This window comes from Trichechus manatus, unplaced genomic scaffold (genome assembly GCF_000243295.1).
Source record: "Trichechus manatus latirostris isolate Lorelei unplaced genomic scaffold, TriManLat1.0 scaffold00131, whole genome shotgun sequence".
Taxonomy (NCBI): Eukaryota; Metazoa; Chordata; class Mammalia; order Sirenia; family Trichechidae; genus Trichechus; species Trichechus manatus.
Window position 1 is genome coordinate 7,737,055 of NW_004444067.1, and position 24,798 is coordinate 7,761,852.

Below are 24,798 nucleotides of genomic sequence, written 5' to 3' on the forward strand. Positions count from 1 at the left end.
CCCTGCCACTCTGCCTCCAGTGCTTTAGATAAACAGGTGAAAAGGCTGAAGCAGAGAGCTAAGGCAAAACACGGAAGAAGCCACAAGCGAAAACCCCCACCAGGAGTCAGGCCCTTTGGCCACCATGAGACTGGGACATGCTCACTGAACCGTGAGCCAAGTAGGAATCTGCACGACTTCACAGAAATGTCTGTGCACTATGGAGGACAGAGGTCAGTGCTGCAGACTCTGAAATCTATTTCCAACAAAGCAGCAGCGCTGTCTGAGAAGGAAACGTGGGCTGCTGGTGACAACTGAGAGGGGGATGGGTGAGGACGACGTGCCAGGCCACCCGGGGGGGTCACGCAGATAGGAGGGGACTTGAGAGGAGAGCATGCAGTGTCGGGCGCCTCCTGCTGTGGGTTCCCAGCACCATGTCCACGTCTACCTGCTGGACAGGCTGCCTCTGCGGCTCCGGATGTCCCCGTTGACCTCTGGCCTCTGGTCCTGATGCTCAGCCGCCGCAGCCTGGAGAACATCCTTAATCGAAGGAAACTGGCCCAAGGCGTCGGCAGCGATCTCCTGGCCGTTGACCATATAGGATGCACCCTGGCTGCTGGCCGTGCCTGCCAGCGTGCCCAGCACCCCCCTGGTGGAGGCACTGCTGTAGGAGGAGCTGTCGCTGTCATTCCCGTCCAGCCTGAGCCCAGCCTCGCTGCCATCCGCCTCGGAGGCGTTGTCTCCAGCCAGGGAAGCATCCTCCAGGCGGGTGTCGGCTTCAGGGGTTGGGCCGGCCCCAGATACCACGGATGTCATGCTGCCCCTACTCTGCTTCACAGAGCCCTGAGAAGGGCCGGTGGCTGGGGCACCCCCGCCTGAGTCCCCGGCGTCTGGATCTTCAGTTCTGTAATCAGCCAGAGACCGGATCCTGCTTGATTTGGGGCTTTTTTTCTCTTTGGGATGGGCCAGGAGCCCTAAGCTGCCCACCTTTGGCCCGCGAGGAACACTGGTGCGCAGGAAGGAGTACTCCTTTGTCATGGCCACGGCACTGGCCCTCGGCAGGTTCTCTGGGTTGAGCATGAGCTCAGGATCAAGTGTGCTGGAAAGTCTCGTTTTAGTTGCAGGTTGGCTGGACTAAGAAGGAAATAAAAGTACAAACATCATGTTTAGAATGGACAAGTAGCATTCTAAAATTGCCATCACAAATGGCTGTTTCTATTCCAACCACTCACCTCTGGCCCTGGTCACCTCCCCGCTCCAAGGTCACTTCCCACTGACCAGCCTAGAGCCGGCTCTCACTCACACGCCTCCCATTGCTGTGGCTTTATAGCATTTAAAAAACACCTTTCTCATCACACAACTTCTACAAAACTTTTCTGGCTATTCTCCCATGCTTATTCTTTCAGATAAACACAAAAAGTTTAAAAAAAAAAAAAAAAAGTCCTGTTGAATTAGAACCGCTTTAAATTTATAGAGAAGCAAAGAGAAGCACAGTTAACATCTGTACAGACCCCACCAAACCCAGGCTAACACAGATGCTGTAACCATGTCTGACTGATGGCTGTCTCTCACGTATGAAGCTCCCTCACACCCTGGGGGGACTCACCCTCTCCTGCTGCCGCTTCGCCCGGTACTGTCGGAGCTGCTCCTCCAGCCGCTTCCGTGCTTGAAGGCGGACCTGCTCCTCCCTCTCCAGGGGCGGCGAGGCCTCTGTGGAGCCTGCAGTATGGAAAGTCATTTAAAAATGCATAATGTGCCAAGGCACAGACACACTGGCAATGATACCTGGGTCACTTTGCGTTTAATCACCAACATTTTAGCTCCCAAACGAAGCACAGCCATGGAGTGTGGAAGGGCAATTCGAGGAAACAGCCTCTCACACAGACACAGACAGGCCCCCCCTTGTGAGGCCCAGCGGCCCAGTACTATTCTGCGCTCATCCACGGCACACTGCTGCCTACAGAAGTCCAGCTAGTAAAACAGAAGTTGTTTAAAACATGCTCTTCCATAGCAAACAGAATTCATAGCCCACTGGACAGCTTTTCCCAAGGCTGGGCATGCCCTGTGGCACAGGTCCTCAGGCCTCAGTGAGCCTAGCACTGCACCACGACTTAATGAGAGGTGCTCACAGCTGAATAGCGAGGAACGTGCGGAGTGCAGCAACGACATCTGCTGATAAGGATCTGGGACAATGCCAACGACTGGTCAAGTGGCACCACACACTACTTCCTGGTGCAGCTACGGGTTGGGAAATAACCTGATCCATATTTTGTCTAAATTCCTGCAGTAACAGCCATGTTATAATTAGGCTTTGTAAGATTGTATTAAACGAGCTAGCTGTTTAAGGCATAACGCTACTGGAGAGCCCAGCTTCATGTGACCAACTTGGGACTCACTACAGGGCAGAGGCCGCATCAGCCTGCGAGAGCCGCAGCTGTTCCACCAGCCGAGACCCAATCCAGGGACTGCACCCAGCGACAGGGGGGAAACCGTAACACTTTAGTCAATAACACAATTAAAAATACATATTCCCCAAATCGTTTATTTTGGGTTCTAAAAGGGTCAAATAGTGAGTGGAAAGGCATTACGGTTACAAAACCAGAACGTCGCTCTCCCCCTAGTTTTTGGTTCTTGGCTATAACACCTTCAGTGGCAGCAGCAGACGGTCCTGTGGCACGCTGTAGTCACACAACAGCTTCATCTATGTCGCCGCCCTCAGATGTGGATTTTAGGAGGTGAGCGATGGTTGTTTTAAATAGCTCCTACAGTTGGAACAGTCACCAGGAATTTAACTAGGAATTCACCGTTATCATTAACTTGTGAATTTATTCTGTCACTGAAAAGATCTGCACTTCTGGTGAGGCTGACTCTGTCCAGACAGTAGCAGGGCAGCAAACCTGAGGGTCCCGGGCAGGTGCCATAAGCAAGCGAAGTGGGCTGGGTTTAAACTGAACAACACTGCAAGCTTGTAGCAAGTGGCACAAGAGACACAGTCTCGGTGATAGCCAGGAGCTGATCCACAGAAAGTCATGCAGGAAGGTGACACCAGCCAAAAGGGGGCAGCAGATCCCAGCAGACTGTGGCTACGTGGGGACCGGAGGCCACAGCTCTCACACTGTTCAGATAAGGAATCCAGACTTTCGTGTGAAATCTCTAGACCTAAATGTTGGCAACTAGTTTCCAGCAATTTTCTAAACCACACTGCAGCTCTAATAAAATAATGCTTGTGAAGAAAAAGACAAACAACTCAAAATAAAAACGGGCCAAAGACATGAATAGACAATTCACAGACAAGAACGTCTAAATGGCCAAGGATAAAAAGATGCTCGAATTCACTGGTGATGGTCAAGTGCAAACTAAAGTAGCAATGAAACATCACACTGCAGCCATCAGACTGGTAAACACTGGAAAGACGGAGGGCACGGGGGGAGCAGCCCAGCACCGCACAGGATGAGCAACAGGACCGACCACGTGGTTCTGACCAGCCGCCCGCTTCCGGGAGCCCAGCCGCTTGCCTCTGGGAGCCCAGCCCAGCAGTCAGAGCTGGGACTCCCAGGACACGTGTACCACGGTGGTCACTGCAGCACTGTCCACCGGCCAGGAGCTCAGAGAGCAGGACAGCACAGAAAATGGGGATGCACACAGCCATCAGAAGATAAATTTAGAGGAATTTCCACATAACAGTGCTGAGTGAGAAAAAAACACACCAGTGTGAACAGTATCATCCCATTTTAAAAACAATGACCAAACACCCTGAGTATGTTTGCCGAGGCCTATGAAGGCTGACCTGGAGGGGCAGACAAACAAATAAGAAAGATCCGGGGGCTTCCAGGCTCACAACTACCAGTGTGCAGCCCCCTTCGTCTTTGAAACCCCAGAGATTGGCATGTGGTCAGTGTTTATTAAAGCAAGTCATAAAACAAAGCTTTTAGACGACAACTGTCAAACTGTCTCTTCAAGCCAGCCTTTGTCTACCTGTAGACCGCCCTGCGGTGACGGTGGTGAAGAGGCACCAGGCCACAAGGGGGCTTCACACCAAGCACGCGTCCATTCTTTGCAACGGCAAGACCCTGTCAGACACACCCCGCCACATGGCTACAGACACTCCCCTTCTGTCTCCAGGGGGCCGACCACAAGATGAAGACGCAAGCAGAGGCTTGAGGGAGAACAAGGAGGGCGTGATGGAGAACGGATGCTTACACAGTTGCGTTTCTTGCATAGGAAGACTTATTTTGAGAGACTGCAAAGCTTCTTTTCTAACACTGCCCTCAGCACTAGTGCCCTCAGACTTCCTTAGGTTGTCATGGAAACCAGCCACACCTGGAGCCGAGTCAGCACCCACTGGGTGAGGGGTGAGATCGAGAGGCAGCGCAGGGCCTGCGGGGGGTGGCAGTGGCCCGTTCTGACAGCCATGCCCCTGGCTGAGCACTTCCAGGCTTTCTCCTTCACCTGGAACTGGGTTTGCTTTTCCACTGGCACCTGGAAAAGAAAGAAGCTCTGGGCATTATGGTTTTAACAACAAAATCAAGTCACTTCTCAAACATACAGCTAAAGTAGGACAAAAAGGAGTTTCAACAGTAACCACGAGCGACTTTCACATCTTACAAATGCACTCACTTGGTTCTTCTTCCCCCAGCGGGGTGACATGACAAGTCACACTGCTGCCCTGGGGGCAGTGTCCCCACCTGTACAACGGGCTCATCTCCCACCTACGGCTGTAGGAGTCAAATACTCATATTCCCTTTTCACTTAAATAAGAAACCTTACAAGAGTCTGTTTAAGATACAAACAGGAAAAGAAAACAAGATCCGAGGGCACGCCGATGGCCTTCTGGATGGACACTGGCAACAGTGGTGTCCGACCAGTGCCGGCCTCACAGTGATGCAGGACCAACTCCAAAGTCCCTGCGAAGCATGAGTCTACCCTCCACAGAGAGAAATCCCAGCGCAGGACGGAATCCTGCGGATCAGAGGGATCAGCAAAGCTGAGCACAGAACTCTGGCGTGCTTCCTGGCTTGCCTGACAACCCCCCGCCCGTCAGCTACAAACCGAAGGAGAGCTAGTGACTGCTGTGTCCATGTGTTAAGCTTAGTTCCGCCTGCTAATGTTGTCGCGAATGGGATTATTTACTATAGCAAAACAGTCCTCACCAAAAAGAGACACGGGAAGAAAGACTTGTTATAGTTATTTTTAGTCTTTCCCACCCCCTCACTTCCAAGGCTTCCCACGACCGTGGTGGAAGGGCCCCTGAGCTTGGTCGAAGGACCAAGATGACGTGTGGGGGAAGGACAGCAGCTGAGGGTCCTGGGCTCCGGGTTCGGTGCCTGCGGTGCCCGGAGTCCCAGCCAAGCCTGGCGAGTACAGTACGCATCCAGGAAAGCCCCTTTTGCTCAGGCTGATTCTAGCTGAGTTCCTGTCATTTGCAAATACGAATCCCAACTAATACAGCTACTTACTCTCAGGCTACTTGGAGCCCCCAAAAATAAAACAAGCATAAAACAGGGGTGCTCCAGTGAGATGCGGAAGCTGCGAGGAGACCAGACCGACAACTGGCTGCCAGATGCCCTTTGAGGGCTGGCCACTCTCCAGCTCCGCAGCAGGCGGCCTTGCAGAGACAGGCTCACTGGGTTCACGTCACGTTCTGACAGGCTTACTGGTCTAGGGGAGTCTCTAAACCGTGCCGTCACCCCCATACCACCAGAACCGCCGTGCCGTCACCCCCCACGCCCCTAGAAGTGCCGTGCTTCACCCTTCCGTTTAACACAAACAGTGGCAGGGTCAGAGTGAGCATCAAATAAGAAACACTCACGTGATCACTAAAAAGACCCTTTAACAAATGAAGCGTTCACGTATGGTCTTAAACATCCCAAACCAAACAAAACCTGTTGCCATCGAGTCAATTCTGACTCATAGTGACCCTACAGGACAAAACAGAACTGCCCCCATAGGGTTTCCAAGGAGCGGCTGGTGGATTTGAACTACTGACCTGTTTAGCAGCCTGAGCTCTTAACCACTGCACCACCAGGGCTCCTCTTAAACATCAGTCCTCCCCAAAACACACGCTGCCCAAGCCCTCCTGCTGGAGGCGCAAGTAAACAGCACACAGAGCGACTCATGACTTACCCCAGGCTGTGTCCCGCCCATCAGTCCGCACTGGAGAGTCTGGGGACTCCAGGAGGGCCCTGGGTCCCGCTGAGGTGCCACCACTGGATTCCAAGAGGCCACCTGGCATGGCAGATGCACCATCCATGGTGACGTGTCCAGACGGGGTGACCCAGGGTGACACAGGGCAGCAGGTGAGCTGCTAGCAAGGCCGGTTCCTCTCCATCAGCAGTAGCTAAGAGCTCTCCTGAAGGACAGCACCACGCTTTCCATGGTTTGGAGCAGATTTAAAGTCCCGTAACTGGCTTCAAGTGCAACCCGCTAATGTCATGCTACCTGGCCGGAGAGAAAGAGAAAGCGTGCATTATGAAGTTTCACTGTCAGGGTTAAAGAGCACACGGAGAACGAAAGTGGCGAGGCCGCCGGTGAGGTCCCTGAGTGCTCTATGGGGAGCAGGGGCTGACAACACACAGAAAGGACGCCCAAGGTGGAAGCGGACGACAGGTGACCAGTTCTCATGTCTTAGTCCAGCCAAGACCATCATCATTTAACCCACTCCTCTAGGCTAAGTTTAAAGGCACAAAGCTTTGCCCAAAGTTTGGCAACTGGTATCTATCGTCTTTGAGGTGCACTGATAAAGTCCAGACTCACTTCCTCACCAACAGATAAGGTACCATATGAGCTAATATTCCTTCTGCAAAATGTTGACATTTATTTTCTTTAAAATAAGTTTCATATTATCCAGGTACCACTGTGTGTTGAACACATTTCATGATAAAAAAAAACTACCTAACTTTCTTCTCTAGTCTGTGAATTCTGTATAGAAATACAGGCAAGAAGCATGAACAGGCTGTCCTCCCATGGAGGTGCTGGTGCCCACTCACAGCAGCAGGACAGAGTACGGCTGCTTTCCAGGACGCCTCTGTCCTCCCCATCTCCCTGACAAGGGGCCCATTGGTGGCGTGCAGCCCAGACCACCTGTGCAGTCATGACATATCCCAGGAGTAAGTCTCTGTGTGACTCTGTGTGTGGCTCATAACTAATTATGTCTCCCTCTCTGCTTCCTTGCACCCCACAGGCCAGAGATGCTATGAGTTACTGACAGTGCTGTTAAGAATGTAACACAGTTATACATGGTGTTAGGTGTAACACTGGCACTAAGGTATATAATTAAACAGTGCTGTGGACACAAACCGTGTGAGAACGTTAGTGACCACAGACCCACTACAGCTAATCAAGAAAGCACCGTTAACAAGGATTCCAGTGTCAGTCCAGGGCCCATGAGGTCTGGCACATGCAAATACTTGAGACGAAAACCACGTCTAAATCACAGAAACGAAGGTAGTTGCTGAGGCTTCCCAAAAAACTGATCTCATGTGCAGCAAGACTTCTCAACTCTGTTTTGCCTCTGCCATGTCCACATGCAGCACCAACCCCGTCAGTAACACCTTTCACCTGGAAGTGAAAGGCAGAGGGTAGCTAAATGGGTCCCTCCACCTGGGAGGAGGGGTTTAAACAGCACATGTGTCTTGGCACATCCAACATAAAATCACCTTTCGCTAGGTCCTGCCTTCATGGAAAATCTCCGTAACACCCACAGACTACAAACACAACTGGAACTGGAACATCTCAGCTGCAATCCCGGACACACGGCGGAAGAGTGGGTGGGGAGCCAGGCGGCCACACCAGGATTCCATCCGTCCTGCTGCCCGACTGCCTGGGAGCATCTGCAAAGCAAGGTGCTCCGGGTTGCCCCTCCCCTCCCCGTGGCCTTGCCCCTCGAGGAGCGCAGATCACATGTGAGGCTTACAGAGCAGACTGGTGGATTGTGGAGTGACTGCCACTGAGCACCGCATGCTGCACGCACATGACTGTCAGAGAGCCGTCTTCCTGACAAATTCCTTCGCAAAGGAGCACTTGAATTTTGCTTTGAAACGTCTTTGGTTTTGACAACTATGTTTCTGCCTTGCTGGGGAGCGGATAGTGATGTGTTCCCCACAACACTCAATGCCCTGTTTGCACAAAGATGACAGTGATCAGTGTTTATTGACTGAATGCTTGTCTTGCACCTATGCCTCTGCAGAAGCCGACCCCTCTGCTGAGAAGCCCTCCTTCCTGACCACCAGGCAAATTCCTGCCATCCTTCCACAACTACCCTCTGCTAGGAGCTGCCGCCTCCAGAGTCTGTCCTGGACCCTCAGGTAAATGGCCTCGTCTGCTCCTTTCGGCTACCACTATCCCTACACACGCCCTTTCTCCTAGCATGCCATACTATAACTGTGTGTGTGTGAATGTGTGTGTATGTATATGTGGTGTGTATATGTCTGTGGTGTGTGAGTGTGAATGTGTGTGTGCGTGGTGTGTATGTCTGCGTGTGAGTGTCTACTCCACCAGACTAGGAGGTCCTCAGAAGCAAAGCAATCACTCCAGCCTGCCTCCCCACACCTTAGCCCACGGTAGTGCTCACCACCCAGAACTGAATTACATCTCTGGCTCCACAAAGTGCTGCCCCGTAGCAACCAAAATAATGGTTCCAAAACAAGATGATAAAACAGTTGCATTCCTAAGCATCAACCTTGGTTTTTTAAATACATAAAAACTCTAACTGTTCCCATTAAAACCACTTGGGAACAACAAAAAGACAACTCAATCAAAACATGGGCAGAGGACTTCAACTGACATTTCACCAAAGGGGATATTCAAGTGGCCGGCAAACCCGTGAAAAGATGCTCAACGTCATTAGCCATTAAAACCAAAAAAACCAAAACCAGTGCCGCCGAGTAGATTCCAACTCATAGCGACCCTGTAGGACAGAGAACTGCCCCGTTGGGTTTCCAAGGAGCAGCTGGTGGATTCGAACCGCTGACCTTTTGACTTTTTGGTTAGCAGCCGAGCTCTTAACCACTGTGCCACTAGGGCTCCCATTAGCCATTAAAGAGACGCAGATCGAAGGTACAATGTGGTACCACCTCGCCCCTATTAGAACGGCAATGATACAACGATAAAACAAAGACAAACGGTGGCGAGGCTGTGGAGAAACTGGCACCCTCACTCCTTGCTGCTGGGAATGTAAGATGCTGCAGCCTCTGTGGAAAACAGTGTGGCGATTCCTCAAAGTGCTGGATACAGAACTACCATGTCATCCAGCAACCCCAATCCTAGGTGTATATCCAGAAGTGAAGGCAGGACCACAGAGACCTGCACCCCAATGTTCACTGCAGCACTTTTCACAACAGCCAAAAGGTGGAAACAACCAAAATGTCCATCAACAGACGATGGATAAAAATGTGGTGTATACACGCACAGTGGAATATTCCTCAGCCCTGAAGAGAAATGAAGTCCTGATGTATGTCACAACGTGGACGAACCGAGAAAACACTATGCTGAGTGAAATATGTCAGTCACAAAAGGACAAATAGTTTACGATCTCACTTATGTGAAATAAGCTAACATACAGAAACCAAAGATTATTAGTGGTTACCAAGGGTGGGAGGGAGGGGAGAAGGGGGACTACTTGCTTGGGGGCACTGAGTTTATGCTAATGGCAGTAGAATATTTTGGAAAAGGTTAGTGAAAATGGTTACAGAACTTCAAGAATACAATCAATGTCGCTGAATTGTAAAAATTTTTGAGATGGTGTCTGCTTTATTATGTATATTTTCACCACAATTAAAAAAAAAAAAAATTGAGAGCCATAGTTCCAGTGGGGGAAAAAGAATGCCCTGGAGTCGTACACCAGAAGAGCAGCATGTAGTGGGAGCAGCACAGATAAGCAACGTCACCTAAGTGAGCAAGAAGAGCAGAACAGCCAGCAGGACTAGACGGACTTATTTATGCCATTAAAGAAAGAATATGCCAACCAGAGGAGGGCAGCTGAGGAGTTACAGAGGAACAGTGACAGCACCTACACTTAGCACTGTCCAGGAGAGGAGAACATTAGCCAAGGAAATTCTAGTTCCCTGAGGCAGGCAAGCCTAACAGGAGACATATGTACCAGGCTGTCCCATTCACTTAATTCCTCTTATTCCGACTTCCCCGCATCAAGGACTCCACACTGAGGACCGTACCTCTGGCACCACATGACTCCCAGTGTCCCTCCTTTTTGGATTACATGAAGTCTGACAGCTCCATCTCCCCACTCTGCCTTCAGTTGTTCCTATGGCAATTAGAAACAGCAGAGCCCAGCGAAAGGTAAAACACGATTTCCTTCATAAGGTAAGTCTGTTTAAGACCACAACTAGCAATCACAAGCAAACACAGATCTATATACGAAGCGAAAACCAAAAACACGACAAGCCTCCTGCCACTACACAGCACAGTGATTTCAAAGGCAGGCTCTCGCGTCAGACCCCTCTGCTTCAAATTCTGGCTCCTCCACTGCTTAAATGGGAGATCTTAGGTAGATTGCTTTAACAACTCTTAGCTTGATTCCTTATCAGTAACACGACGAGGGAATTAGCACGAAATTATTACTAGGATTAAACGGAATACGGCACACGGTCTGACCCATGCCCTCAACAAATGGTAGCAATTATTATTGTTTTCCCTTCAATTGTTGCTTGTCAAAATTGATAGGTAAAAGTCAACCAAAGATATTTTCACTTGAGAAAGTACACTGCTTCTTAAAGCAACCAGAAAAAAATAAGCTATTTTTGAATCTAAGTTATGTCAGATGACAAAGTTAAAATATCTGTTTCCTTTCTTGCCATTCAAGGCAGACTATAACTGAAAGCTATCATCCCAGTAAAGGGTTATATATGAAACATTAAAGGCACAATTTAAAATGAAAAATCCATTAGTCACCTGTAAATGGTTTACAATGTCCCTGTGGCTGTCAGTTACACTGACAATAAAATCCAAACCTCTTCTTATAAACTATAAAGCCTCAAACGACCTGGCCCTGCCTACATCTGCATCCTACCCTCTATAACCCACTGCCATCAGGTCAATTCCAACTCACAGCAACCCTATAGGACAAAGTAGAACTGCCCCCATAGGGTTTCCAAGGAACGGCTGGTGGATTCAAACTGCCGGCCTTTTGGTTAGCAGTTAGCAGCCAAACTCTTGACCACTGCGCCACCAGGCCTCCTATCCCCTACACTTTCCTACTACACCCTGGCCACATTTTTCTACCTGAGGACACCAAACTTACTCCGCCCTCGGGGTCTTCATACTTGCTTTTCATTCTCCTGAACCGTTCTCCCGCAATTTTGCAAGGCTAGCTTCTTGTTAGAGAGGCACTGGATCAAAAGTCACCTCCACTCTTAGGCCTTCCCACGCAACCTAAATGAGCTGACCTTGCCCCAGTCACCAATCAATACTCTTATTTATGGTCTATGTTCCTCCACTAGACCCCGAGTCACAGCAGGGCCCTGACACACTTCCCCACTGTATCCCCAGCACCTACAGTGACCACTGCGTGTCACAGTTGGCGCTCAGTAGGCATTTGTCACATGCGAGTCAAACTATTCGCCGGGTTCACACCAGCGACCACCGTGCGTCGCCCACTCCTCTGAAAGTGACCCTGAACCGCGAGACACCTCTAAGCACCTAGGGCCGAGAAGATACGTTTGCCAGGGAGAGAGGCAAACAAGGAAGTGCGTGGATAGTGTAAAACCCGCTCACACTAATCACCGGCTCAAGATTCTCATTAACTTATCAGAACTTCTGCAAACGGACAAAATTCGTAATACATGCATCGCTACGACTGCTGCTAAGGACCTACAAGGCAGGAGCCACCTTTGCAGCGAACTACATCCAACTGTGCGAAGATCAGCAACCCAGAGGGTGTGAGGTCAGCTCTGCTGACAGCTGCGGAGCGGCGCCCAGGCCGCGGGGCCACGGGCAGTGAGAAGCCGTGACTCACCCGCCGCCCGAGCCGCCGCAGGGAGCAGGCGCGCCGGCCCTGCCCTGTCCGCCGCCTGGCCGCTCGGACCCCAACCCCAGCCTCCCCGGAGGCCCGTCTGGACCCTCACCCTGGCGCTGCGGCCCCGGCAGGGCGGCTCCAGCGGAGACGTGGCCGGACGAGGGGCGGGCCGCGGCGGTGCAACGGCCGCAGGGCCCCCGGGAACAGGCTGGGAGCGCTGCCTCCGTTCCGGGAGCGAGAATGTGCTCTTCTGCTAGCCAGTCGGGCTGGGGACGCCAAGGCCACAGGGTCGATATTGGGCCCACCCAGGACAGGAGGAATCCAGAAAGAATCTCAGAGTCTACGGCCCTTTCCCTCGGACAAACCCAACTTCCGGACTTGCAGGTATCGACCCCAACAGGAAGCTGGACAACTGAGCTTCCGGAGGAAGTGCCGTGGCCAAGGCGCCCGGTCCCCGCCCGCGCCCCTCCCGTGCTGTCACTTGTGGGCGTGGTATCCATCGCCCCGCCCCGTTATGGGCGTGACTCGTAAGCCGACGGCGCGGGACAGGTACACATTGTTTGGGGCAATTGTAAATGGCGTTGTTTTTAAGTTTGGTTTCCACATGTTCATTGCTAGCATTCAGAAATGTGATTGAAATTTCTGTAATTAAAATCACAAGCTCTTGTGTCCTGAAACCTTGTTCCCCTCACTTATTGCTAGTTCTCGAAGGTTTTGTTTTTGTTTTTTTCTAGGTTCCTTGGTATTTTCTATGCAGATAATCATGTCATCTGCAAATGCAGAAATTAACCGAAAATTATCACGGACTTAAATGTAAAACTATAAGACTTTTAGAAGAAAACAGATAATTTTGGGGACCTAGGGTTTGGTGAAGAGAAAAATCCGTCAATGGGACTATCAAAATGAAAAACTTTTCTTCTGAGAAAGACCCTGTTAAGAGGGTGAGAAGACAGGCTACAGGTTGTGAGAAAAAAATTGCAAACCATATATCTGACCAAAAAAAACAAACCCATTGGCGTGGAGTCGTTCCGACTCATGGTGGCTCTATAGGACAGAGTAGAAGTGCCCCGTAGGGTTTCCAAGGCTGTAAATCTTTACCGGAGCAGACTGCCACATCTTTTCTCCCGTGGAGCAGCTGGGTAGGTTCAAACCTCCGACCTTTCAGCTAGCAGCCAAGGCGCCACCAGTGCTCCCTACATATCTGACAGACGACAAGTATCTAGAATATATAAAGTAGTTGCAAAAGTCAACAGTAAAACAAACAAAAAAAGAAAACAGCCAAAAGACACATTTCACCAAAAAGGACATACAGATGACAATAGGCTTGTGAAAGATGTTCGACATCACTAGCCATTAGGGAAATGCAAATTAAGACCACGCTTGAGTATTAGTACCCACCTGTTAAACCACCAAAACCAAACCGGTTGCCATCAAGAAGATTCCGACTCATAGCAACCCTACAGGACAGAGTAGAACTACCCCACAGGGTTTCCAAGGCTGCCACTTCTCCCGCAGAGCGGCTGATGAGTTCCAACTGATGTTCTTTTGGTTTAGCAGCCAAGTGCTTAACCACTGTGCCACCAGGGCTCCTACACACCTATTAGAACAGCTAAAGTAAAAAAAAAAAGAAGTTAAAATACCAAGTGCTGGCAAGGATGTGGAGAAACTTGATCTCTCAAACTTTGCTAGGGAGATGTAAACTAGTGCAGCCTCTCTGGAAAATAGTTCGGCAGTGTCATGAAAAAATTACACATACGTGTAACCATATGACCCAGCAAATGCATTCCTGGACACTTGTCCCACAGAAATGAAACTTGTGTCCACACAAAGGCCTAGTTGACACACAACTCTGTGAAATACCAACGATACTGAATTGTACATTTTAAAAGGATGAACTTTATAGTAAATGGATTACATCTCAATAAATCTGTTTAAAAAAAAAGACTTCAACGTTAGATCGAGGGGCTCGCACTGGCCAAATCTGAGTCCATCTGAGCATCAAAATTTATTATGGCAATTATTTATTGTAATGCATTGATTAAAAAAAGAACCCATGAGTCCAAATGGGTACTAAAAACAAGCAAACACAGGCAGGGGGGTGGACATAAAGCTCTTTCTGTCAGTAAATGACAGTCCATAAATTTAGAAGGAAGGAGATAGACTGGGAAAACCACTATTTTAAACAGTATAGTAACAACAGGTCTGGGCAAGAATCAACAATAGATGCTGATTGGATAAAAGTTTATTAGAAGACAGGATATTACAGTGTCAAAGCATCGCCCCCAGATTCCTACATATAAAGGAGAAAGAAGTTACATCTACAGTGGAGAAAACTGGCAGATACCACCTTAACTAAACGTCACCAACAATGGGATGTGCTGACTTCAGGTGCCTCCTGATGGGCTGAGCTTATGCCAAAAACGCATAACTTAAACCTGATCACAAGTAAACAGCAGACAAAACCATATACATCTGGCCTTTTCACCACATTTCATGAGACACAAAGGCTAAGGAATATGCAAGGCTAAAGTAGACTAAAAAGAAATGACAGCTAAATACAAGGCATATTTTGGATTGGAAAACAAAGTGGTCTTTCAAGGACATTGATGAGATAATTGGTGCAATTAGATTGGAACTGTGTATTAGGTAATAGCAATGCCCCGATGTTTAATTTCCTGAATTTGGTAATTATACTGGTTATGTAAGAGAATATCTTTTTCTTAGGAGATACAGACTGAGGTATTGATGGATAATGATTTTCTCTCTGTAGCTCAGCAGAATAATATGTATGGAAATAAAGCAACTGTGAAAAAGCAAACAATTGGTTACTCTAGGTGAACGGCTTGTGGGTGTTCATTGTATTGTTTTCCAGCTTTTCTGCAGTTGGAAAATAAGAGGCTTAGAAGTGACCTCTGATAGTGCACGCCATCCTACAAACTTCCGCAGTTCAGATGCATCAACCTGAACACCCGCAAGAGTTTAGATTGAAGCCAAATGTGGTAAATTAACTAGGATGTGATGAGTCTTGAGTACTTGCTACATTTCTTTTTAATGTACTTTACTTCATTCTAACTTCCTATGATTTAATAACGGCTGTGTTTAACTGGTTTGCAAAATCCCTGAAAACATGACTGATAGCTCATGGGAGCTGGTGAGGCTGGCGCCCCTGCCGTTCACCTGGGCTCACGGACGGCCTGTGTCAGCCCGCGGATCTGGCTGGGCAGGAGGACCGGGCCTCTCGCAGTGACACTTCATCCTCAGGAGCCGCTTCTCCGTGAAGCCCTAGCGTGCTCTGAGGAACGAGCACTGCCGTCCTGCTCGCATCATGCTTGCTGCTGGCTGGCAGGCCGAAGCAAGAAATGACCCAGCGCGGAGCCAGCGTGGTAGAGCACGTCTGAGGGCCTGAGAACTGGAAGGCAGCATCGAGGCCGCGATGGGACCACCTACCGTGGTAACACAGGGGCTAGGGTTTCCTGATCACTGCATGTGAAGGAAGCACACACCTGACTTGGTTTTAAAGATCTTTCTGGGCCACTTTGTGGAGACAGATCGAGAGCAGAATGGAAGCAGGAGCCCCGTCAGGGGGTACGGAAGTCGCCTGCTGGAGATGATGGAGACACGGGCGTGGTCACAGGACTTCCTGGTAGATGAGGGACTGAAGCATGAGAAAATGAAAATGACGATTCCTGGGGTTTTGGTTTGTCAGCTGGTGAGGTGAAGAGATGACAGAAAGAAAAGAAATTAGAAGCAAATGCACACGCTTGCCAAACAGAAATGAAACAGCATGTTGCATGCCTAAGGAAGTGCTGGAAGTTTCTGCTGGAAGGCAGAATGACCGCTGATGTTCACTGAGAGCCCTCTGTGGCAGGCCACTCTAAGCCCTTGATATGTATCAATGCCTACATCCCCTCAACACCCTCGAGCTTCCTTTTCACAGATAATGAGACTGAGGCATCCCCAGCCAACGAGTGGTGGAAATAGGGCTGACAGTGTGACGGGAACCAGGTGTGACAACCCTCACGTGCTCACCAAGGACTGTGGACTGGATTCTGTAGGGGGCTGCCAAAACAATGCCAACAGCAGGGACCAGCTGGTCAGGGAGGCAGCCCTTACACCACATGGCCTTCCCTCCTAGGCCCCCCCACGGGCTTGCCTGTGCAGCAAGGACAGATGGGATCACATTTCCCAGGGGAAGCACTAACCAGAGGGCAGTGCTCCTGGCCGGCCAGTGCGGTCTGACTGCTCCTCTTGCCTCCAGGGCAGTGAGGTCCCACTCTGGCAGGGTTCAGCCTGCTGCCGTGTGGCTACTGCCAGCAAAATCTGTGACCCTTCTTGGGCAACAGTCCCATCTTCTCCTGTCTATGGGGCGTTCTGTGTCTGCCCGCGAGGGCTGACGGAGCTCCAGGAGGCGGCCCTGAATGGTGCATTGAAGCACAGCTCACTCAGTGTGGGATCAGGTCAGGGACAGACCAGCACTCTCACTTGACCTATCTTCGGCCTAGATAAGACCCGAGGGGGGGAGGCCGGCAGCCATTCCGCCACCGGTGGGGCCGACAGGGGAAGGCATGGAGACAGGCACGGCTTGACCTCGGGTTCAGCTCTGGACTTCCTAAACCTGCAATGTCCCCTTTTTGTGTTCCTCCTCCAGAGAGAGCTATGGTGACACAGCTCCAGGACCTGCTCTCTGAGCAAGGTGCTGCTGCAGGTGGTGTGAGGGTTACAGGTGTGTAAAGGCTGGTCCAGCTCCAGTTCACACTCCTTCAGGGTTGAGCCCACAGAAGCGGGTGTGACCAGGCCCCCTCCTGCGCCCGATTCCACCACTGGGCCCATCTCTCAGATCTGTGTCCAGTAACTGGTCCTGTTAGCTCCAAGGGATTCAGGATATTTAAAACCTGTTTCAACCACCTTTGTGAGTCGTCCTCAGTAGAAGGGCTGATCCCAACTACTCAGCTCCTTTGTTTTGTTTTGGGTTTGCTTAACAAGTTGTGAACCATGACAGACTGCAGCCAAACCTGCCTCCAGGGGATGGAGCCTGATCAGGAGGGCCCCCCTGCTGGGAGCCCAGAATCCCCTTCAGGCCAGGAAGGGGCAGTTCTGAGTGTGAATTGGGAGGTGCACACTGATTTGAGGGGAAAGAGTGCCCCAGAACCTAATGGGAAAGGTGGGATGAGGCCATGGGAGAGAGTTGTTAGCAGCTGCTGCTCACTGGGGATGTGGGAGGGGCCAGGGGCAGCTGGAGACCCAGCACCAGTCTGTCCAGAGTTCAGCCCTGGGAGTCAGAGCAGCAGCTTGGAGCCCGTGTGGTTACCCAAGATCCACACCTGTGCAGCCAGGACAGCAGAAAGGGAGACATAGACAGCAGGCTTCGTGAGCACATGGAAGTTCTTTTTTGCGGGGAGGGAGGGCGTTGAGGGATGAAAGTACAAAAAAATCAGCACACACTGCAGAAGTCCACACCTGGCCACCCCACAGACACCGTCACTGTCCAGTCACCACCGGGCCTGCTTCTGCAGCTCAGGGCCAGGGCATGGGTCTATCCTGGAGACCCGAGTGCTTGCTGGGACGAGGCACCACAGGTCTGCTGGCACGGTCCCACTGGAACCCTTGATCACTGGAGAACCAAGGTGGAGAGTGTGCACTGCCAGAGCCAGAGCCCCCTTCCCTCCAAGGGCTGACCCAGCAAACCCGAGCACTGCACGTCCCCCTCACACCGTGTCCTCCAAGGGGTGGGGGTGCCGCACATTCCCCTCACACCATGTTCCCCAAGGGGTGGGGGTGTCTGGAGGGCCGAGGCAGTCATGAGGTGGCAGGGCAACCTGAGACACAGACAAGGGCGGTGACACCAGGATGCCTCCTGAGGCAGGAGGACCAAACCTGTGGCTGAGGGGCTGCCCTCCCCGCCTCACCGCCGCTCACGGCTGGTGGGCCCTCCTGAAGTGTGGCCGACACACTGTCCCATTCGCCACGCGTGACGGCTGCGCCTTGGGGTGGGGTCAGTCTGATGATGGAGCCCACGTTAGTCAGCAGACACCAGGAAGGATATTCCCTTCGTCACACATGAGTGCGGCCTCTGGGGCTAAGCGTGCCTGCTTTGTTTCTGGCAGAACTGCAGGCTTGGGTCAGGTGTGAACCAGGCGTGACGGGAGAGAAACCACACAGCTGGCTACTAGAAAGCAAAAAAAGGCCTTTCCCACAGACAAACAGAGCGGCTTCTCAGCGTGTAGCAAGAGCAAGACAACAGGTGCAAATTGTATTCCTGAGAAGGAGCAAGAAAGTTATGTTTGCGAACAAATGTAACAGGTGATTTCAACAAAAGGTAAAAAGCAATTTTTTCTTACAAACATTTCAAGTATTATTCCAGATGAGATGGCAGTCCTGACGGAGAAGGAAAGGGCAGGTGTGAAGGGGGCCAAGGCCATGCCCGTGGCAAGAACTGGCTCCAGGCGCTGTCTCCGTGGGCTTGGGAACTTGGCAGGACAGACAGAAGTGAGGCCAGAGCACACAGCCAAAGCCATTATGGGGGCCCCGAGCCGGCACTGGGAAGCTGTCCTGCACCCTCACAGCACCCAGCTTCCACTCACCACCACCCCACAACCTGTGGCCTCAGTGGGCCAAGGGACGCAGGGAGGGGCAGAAGAGTGACATTAGCAAGGAAGGGCTTTCTGGCTACAGCAGAGAATGTGAGGAGAGGAGCTCGGATCGGTCACGGTCGGCCTGGGAGATCCCTGATGCCGAGCGCGCCAGCAGCTGCCCGTGCCCGGCCGCATGCTCACTGCCTTCACCAACAGCCCCACGAGAACCACGCTGAGATGTCCGGGTAACGGCCTTGCACAGTCCTGAGGAGGACAGCCACTGACTTAAGGCTGGAAGCTCGAAGTTCAGCAGTTTTGGACATCCGATGGTCTTTTTTTTTAAGAAACAGAAACATACATTTATTCTTTCAAACACTATTCCAAATTTCATTGATTTGAAAATTATAAATTATATTATTTGTGCTACTTTTGTGATATTTAAATCTTATTAGAAGATAAGCACCAAACCTATTAAAATAAACAATATATAAAACACTGTGGTTTTCCCCACAGCAGCATGTTCTGTACACCTGACAGGTTGTAAACTTGTGCCCCTTTTTCCCTAAACAACAAAGCTGTCTGATAAACTTCCTTTTCTCCTATGAAACTTTTCTTGACGAGATTTCATTGTAGGCGTAGTTGTGGAGAAGGTAAAAACAGCAAAGCTCACTATTGTCATCTGCACAGAGGGAACGGTTTTCCGATGGGAGGCTCTCAGGCTCCAGGCTCTGGCTGCCCCAGGACGCTGAGGGAGAGCAGGGACTCCTCCTGGGTATAGGCTGTGGCTCTGGGACAGTGCACTGGGGACGAGCACCCAGCTGGGAAGACGGCTGAGGGCCGGCTGGACCTTCCGCTTGAAAAGGTCTCACTCGAGGGTAAAGCTCCACAAAGTGAGAGAGTCACACCAGAGCCCCTGAGGCCGAGACCCCACTTCCCCTGAGAAGGGAACCAGAAAATGCCCTTAGGATGCTTGCGTTTGGAGCTAAGCCTTTGAAAACCGTCTGTCACTTAACCTTCAGCTCTCCAGTCATTTCGGTGCTTCACCTGACATTCAGTTCTTGAACCGTGTTTGTTCACAAATATGATTGAATTTCCTGCAGGGAGAAAATGGTCAAATTACACAAAAGGCATTGTATAATTATTCAAACAAATGAAATTTTGAAAGCGTAATGGAAGAACTACAGAAGAAATATATATTGTGTGTGTGGACTCACAACATTCAACATTCAAAGAAACTCATTCCCAAAGGTAGCCTTCTTTTTCCTCTCTTCAGTTTTGAAATACAAGTCAACACGTTTTAAATAATTTTCCTGGAGAAGGCAGTTGGCAAGCTGAGGCCAGTGGGAGAGCCCCCAGTCACTGTGAGGGCACACGATGCTGGGTGGGGTGGTTGCACCTTGCTCTGTGAACTACGCAGAAATGGGTGCAGTCCACGTGGGAAGAAACTCGGACGCCGTCATCCCTGAATCATCATGTCACTAAGGCTAGCCAGTTACTAATGAAATCTTTTCTTACAACAAAATGGTCCCTCCCACGTGCTGCTTACGCTCAAATACAAAGCAAGCTTTCCTCCACGAGATTCTTCCTCAGAGGGAGTTGCTGTCCACTTGCATCCTCACCATGGCTCACACGTCACTCTATTTCAAACCACAAGCTGCTGTTTGGGGAGGACATATTAGTCTGAAACAACATCAATTCACGGGAGTTTTGGAGATTTAGGGTAATGGCCTCACTAACGATTTAAAAACGGGTGTGAGCAACTTATTTCAGGACACAAGGCCCTTTGGTTCCAATGAGACAAGGTCACGAACAAACCTCTGAAGGACCACCCTGAAGAACAATAGGAGGGATTACACTGCAGTAACCACCATCACCCGCTCATGGGGTGAAAGAACAGCCAACAGTCTTGACGTTACCGAGTCCTGTGGCTTCACTGGAAGCGCTCAGTGACCACAATGCAATTTGCACCTGCTGCGTCTCAAATACGCCAGGTGGGAAGGAGGTGGTCCTCAGAGTCCGTCAGAGGACTGAACGTGACCCGAGAGCAGGTGTGGCGTGGAAGATGCTGGTGAGCGACTGCATGCAAGCACTTCACAGCACCAGATAACAGAGAACAGCAGTGTTTGTAAATTTCACAAATGTGTGACTTTATAGAAGTATAAAGACTAAATTAATATATTCATGAATAGAGTGTTTCACGTATATCCCCCTAAAAGCTACAGGATAAAAGTTCTATATCCCTGTATCAGGTTGGCCAAAATGCTTACAAAAAAAACCATCGGGTAAATGAGCTTACCCTTAACAAAGTTTATTAAGAAAATGTTCTGCATCCTACTTTGGTGAGTGGCGTCTGGGGTCTTAAAAGCTAGCGAGCGGCCATCTAAGATGTATCAATTGGTCCCAACCCACCCGGAGCAAAGGAGAATGAAAAACACCAAAGACACAAGGAACATATCAGCCCAAGAGGCAGAAAGGGCCACGTAAACCAGAGACTTCATCAGCCTGAGACCAGAAGAACTAGATGGTGCCTGGCTACCACCAACGACCGCCCTGACAGGGAACACAGCAGAGTCCCTGATGGAGCAGGAGAAAGGTGGGGTGCACAACTCAAATTCTAGTAAGAAGACCAGACTTAATGGTCTGACTGAGACTGGAGGGACCCTGGAAGACATGGCCCACGGACTCTGTTAGCCCAAAACTAAAACCATTCCCGAGGCCAACTCTTCAAAGATTGGACTGGACTGTGGGACATAAAGTGATACTCGTGAAGAGTGTGCTTCTTAGCTCTAGTAGATACATGAGACTATATGGGCAGCTCCTGTCCGGAGGTGAGATGAGAAGGCAGAGACGGTCAGGAGCTGGGTGCGTGGACATGGGAAATCCAGGGGGGAAAGGAAGAGTGTGCTGTCACAGTATAGGGAGAGCAACTAGGGTCACAAATCAATGTATGTAAAAATTTTTGTATGAGAGACTAATTTGAATTGTAAACTTTCACTTAAAGTGCAACGATTAAAAAGAAAAAAAGGAGCTTGCCTTTCTGGCGTCGAGGCCTGCGGCTGCCCCCCAAGCCCCTACAGCTGCGCCCCACCTGCTACAGCTGCCCCCCACCCCCAGCGGCTGCACCCTATCCCTGGCCCACGCCCCCTCACTCACATGGCATGGTGCGCTTTCACCTGAGTTCGGCAGTTCCGACCCCAATAGCAATCAGGACGGGATGTTACAGCCACTAAAAGGGAAAAAACAAAAGAAATGATATACAATCACACACAAGTTCAGCTGATTAAATTTGAGTAGAGTCTCACTGAGAAACTGCAGTCAAAACGCACAGTGTTCTGTTACCCTTTTTAATTACAGGTAGTCCCCCACTTAAAACATACTCTAGTTACGACAAGCCACACTTAAAACGACTGTCAGTGTATCTGGAATATAGCATCTCCCTGGGAGGAAGTTACCGGAAAATGCATGCAGATATATGGAAAAAACCGCTGAGTTATGTGAACACGCTCCAAGCATTTGAGCAGGTAATATGATGGAAGAGATGGGTGGAAAAATTGTCCACATGGCAAGAATCTGAATTTAGAACCTGATACTGCCAATCTGGAACAGCTCAGAGATCACAAACGGGGAACTGACAGATCAAAACTTAATGGATGTTGAAGAGAAAGAAAGGCTGAAGAAGAAAGAAAGAATGAGGAAGAGGAAGGGGAAAAGTCAAAAAAATTTTCAGCGGAAGGATTAGTTGGCGTTTTTTCTGAACTAAATCATGGGCTTCAGTTGCTTAAGAACACGGACCCAAACGCTCATCACTTTGCTAAAGTAGGCAGGCAGATTTGGGAAGCAGTGATACGCTGCCGTGAAATAGATGAAGAAAAAAAAGACAAGGACCATACAGAAAAGTCTCACTAATTTTCTGACTAGAAACACCATCTCCATTTCCAACGACAATCCAGATGATCCAGAACCTTCCACAAGTGGAGTTATTACCACAACTGACAAAATGCCAATGTTGTCCAACTCTTCTTCATTGTTGGAGTAAATTTCTATGGCTTGTGTATTTTTTTATGTACATACACATTAGAAAACGTGTGTAAGCTTACATATAATGTTTCCAACCCCCAAAGACAAAGAGCAGATTGATAAAGACAGTGACAGTAAAAGGCAACAATAATGAAAACTAAAAAAAAAAAATGAGGTATTCAAGTTACGTCAGAACCAACTCACGATGGTGTCATTGGAATGGAACCCCATCGTAAGTCACGGGACCATTTGTAATTTCCTTAGACTGTGCAAAATTTTGGGAACGGAAAGCAATTTATTAACTAAAAACCCGATTTAGAAAATGAAATTATTCCAGATGCCCGAAGGATGTCGCCACGTATCTTAGTTTTGAAAAGCCACACTGCTTTGATCCTTATCAGCAAACAGAGCCTGTCCCTTCGCAAACACCAGGTGACCACTGCCTACAGCGAGGAAGCCCTCACCTCAGCTGTCTGCCCTCAAGTCCAGCACGTTTGCTCCCCAGCCGGCTACCCCTTCCTGCGAGGCCCACAAAGTGAAGCCTGGTGGACTGTGTCACACAGCACACAGAAGCCAATCCCAACTGAGGTAGTTAGGGGTCTCCTTACCTGGCAGTTCAGAAGCAGGAATGTTCTGCCGATACTGGTAGGCCAGCTCCCGGAAGCTGCGCAGGCCACAGCAGTAGCACAACACCGTGTTTCCCGTGATCCTATAGTCTAGGAGGAACATGAACCCATGTGCGGCCCAGCCAGCAACCAGGCCGCGCCACGGCTCAGAGACTATCGAACAGACGCAGCCCTTCCAGCCGGTGGGAAAGGGATGCCTTTGTCCGTGAAAGGGGTGGAGACAACTTGGAGAACAAAAGCACAACCACTCTCCATCCCAACCTATCTCCTGACCCCAAAATAACTTTAGACTACAATTAAAAAAAAAATTCTATATAGATAAAAAATAAACTCTTTAAGTAGAAAAAAACTCCAAAAAAGTACTAAGAAGAAAACTGGAGTGAGTATGATTTTCCTCTTGAAACATGTCTAAGGATGCATGAAAGCAAACAGCACAAAGGAATGGACCTATTAATCTGATACCTACAAATTTAAACATCAACATGGAAACACATACAATACACAAAGTGGAAATACTAATGACATAGTGGGAAATATATTCTGCAACGCATGCGACCGTGTGTTATGACTAACAGAGAGCTCGTACAAACCTAACCAAAAAAATCCACAAAATACAAACACGGACAAAGGTCAGGTCATTTATGATCCATAAATACGGAAAGATCTTCAATTTCATTAGGAGTCAAACAAAGGCAAACAAAGCACCGCTCTGTCACCGCTCACGGCTCACCTCTACCGGAATGCAAGGCAAATGTGGTGCTGCAGGGGTGGGGTGCAGGGGGGCTCCATCTTGTGGCCGTGGCACTGGTGCGAACCAGGACAGCCTTTGGGAAGGCAGAATGCCAACTGTGCGCGCACTGCTGTCCCGAGAACCCTATCATCCTGAGGTGACTATCCGTCAAGTCTAAACAACTGCACACCCAGTGATTGCAGTGCTGTTTAGAATAGTGAAAAATCAGAAATAACTTACACGCCCTTCATTAACGAACTCGTAGAATACAATATGACTTTAAAAAGACGCGGCATAGATCTTCGCTGACATGGAAAGGGGCCATGACATACTGTTGAGTGAAAACCGAGCTTACAACACTGCTACAGAGTAGGATTCCATTTAGGAAACTTATATGCATGTGTGGGCATACGTGCTCAGAGGGACTGGGTGGGCGGCCACCTAAATGTCATCGCTGCTTTTTCTTCTAGGTGCGGGATTGCTGATGAATTTTACTCTATCCTCTGCTCTTTCCTTACTGCTTGCCTTTTTGTGTGTGTGTGTAAGCCATATAATTCTCACACAAACGACACAGACACTACAAAGAAGAAGCATTAAAACCCAGCTTAGGGATCAGGGCAATCCAACCAAGCAGCAGCTGTCCTGCCCGGAAGAGGCTGACACTTCTGCGCAGAGCTCCACACGCTGCCCAGGATGGAGGCTGAGCCCACGGACCCCCAGGGGGCCCCTGGGGTCTTTCTCCCAGAACAATCTACACCTTATCCTGCTGCCTCTCAGTGACAAAATCGTACCTGACCACATGCTGTCCGCACCTCCCACAAGAGGCGCCAACCCTGCACCGGGTGATCAGTGGGTGGGGCGGTCGGCGTGTGGGGTGATCGTGTGTGGGGCGGTCGGCGTGTGGGG

The 24,798-nt window shown here is 49.9% G+C and overlaps 2 protein-coding genes across 6 annotated transcripts in view; both read right to left on the bottom strand.

The window, feature by feature from the left end:
- Positions 1-12,342, bottom strand: part of GOLGA3 (golgin A3) — a 46,546-nt gene extending 34,204 nt beyond the window's left edge. Inside the window, exons 1-5 of one of the 2 annotated variants that reach the window (XM_023739287.1) lie at positions 12,057-12,342; positions 6,103-6,417; positions 4,300-4,458; positions 1,586-1,698; positions 428-1,113 (exon numbers count right to left, since the gene is read on the bottom strand). In XM_023739287.1, coding sequence (XP_023595055.1) covers positions 428-1,113; positions 1,586-1,698; positions 4,300-4,458; positions 6,103-6,229 — 1,085 coding nt within the window. In that variant the 5' untranslated portion in view covers positions 6,230-6,417; positions 12,057-12,342. Of the gene's footprint in view, positions 1-427; positions 1,114-1,585; positions 1,699-4,179; positions 4,459-6,102; positions 6,418-12,056 lie in introns of both variants that reach the window. The other variant, XM_023739286.1, reaches the window with a different exon arrangement.
- Positions 12,343-17,905: 5,563 nt separating this feature from the next.
- The window catches only part of CHFR (checkpoint with forkhead and ring finger domains), a 33,243-nt gene continuing 26,350 nt past the window's right edge, over positions 17,906-24,798 (bottom strand). For all 4 annotated transcript variants that reach the window (XM_012558025.2, XM_023739288.1, XM_023739289.1 and 1 more), the window contains 3 exons: positions 23,145-23,252; positions 21,673-21,745; positions 17,906-19,613 (listed from right to left, as the gene is read on the bottom strand). In XM_012558025.2, the coding sequence (XP_012413479.1) occupies positions 19,571-19,613; positions 21,673-21,745; positions 23,145-23,252 (224 nt within the window). In that variant the 3' untranslated portion in view covers positions 17,906-19,570. The remainder of the gene's footprint in view (positions 19,614-21,672; positions 21,746-23,144; positions 23,253-24,798) is intronic.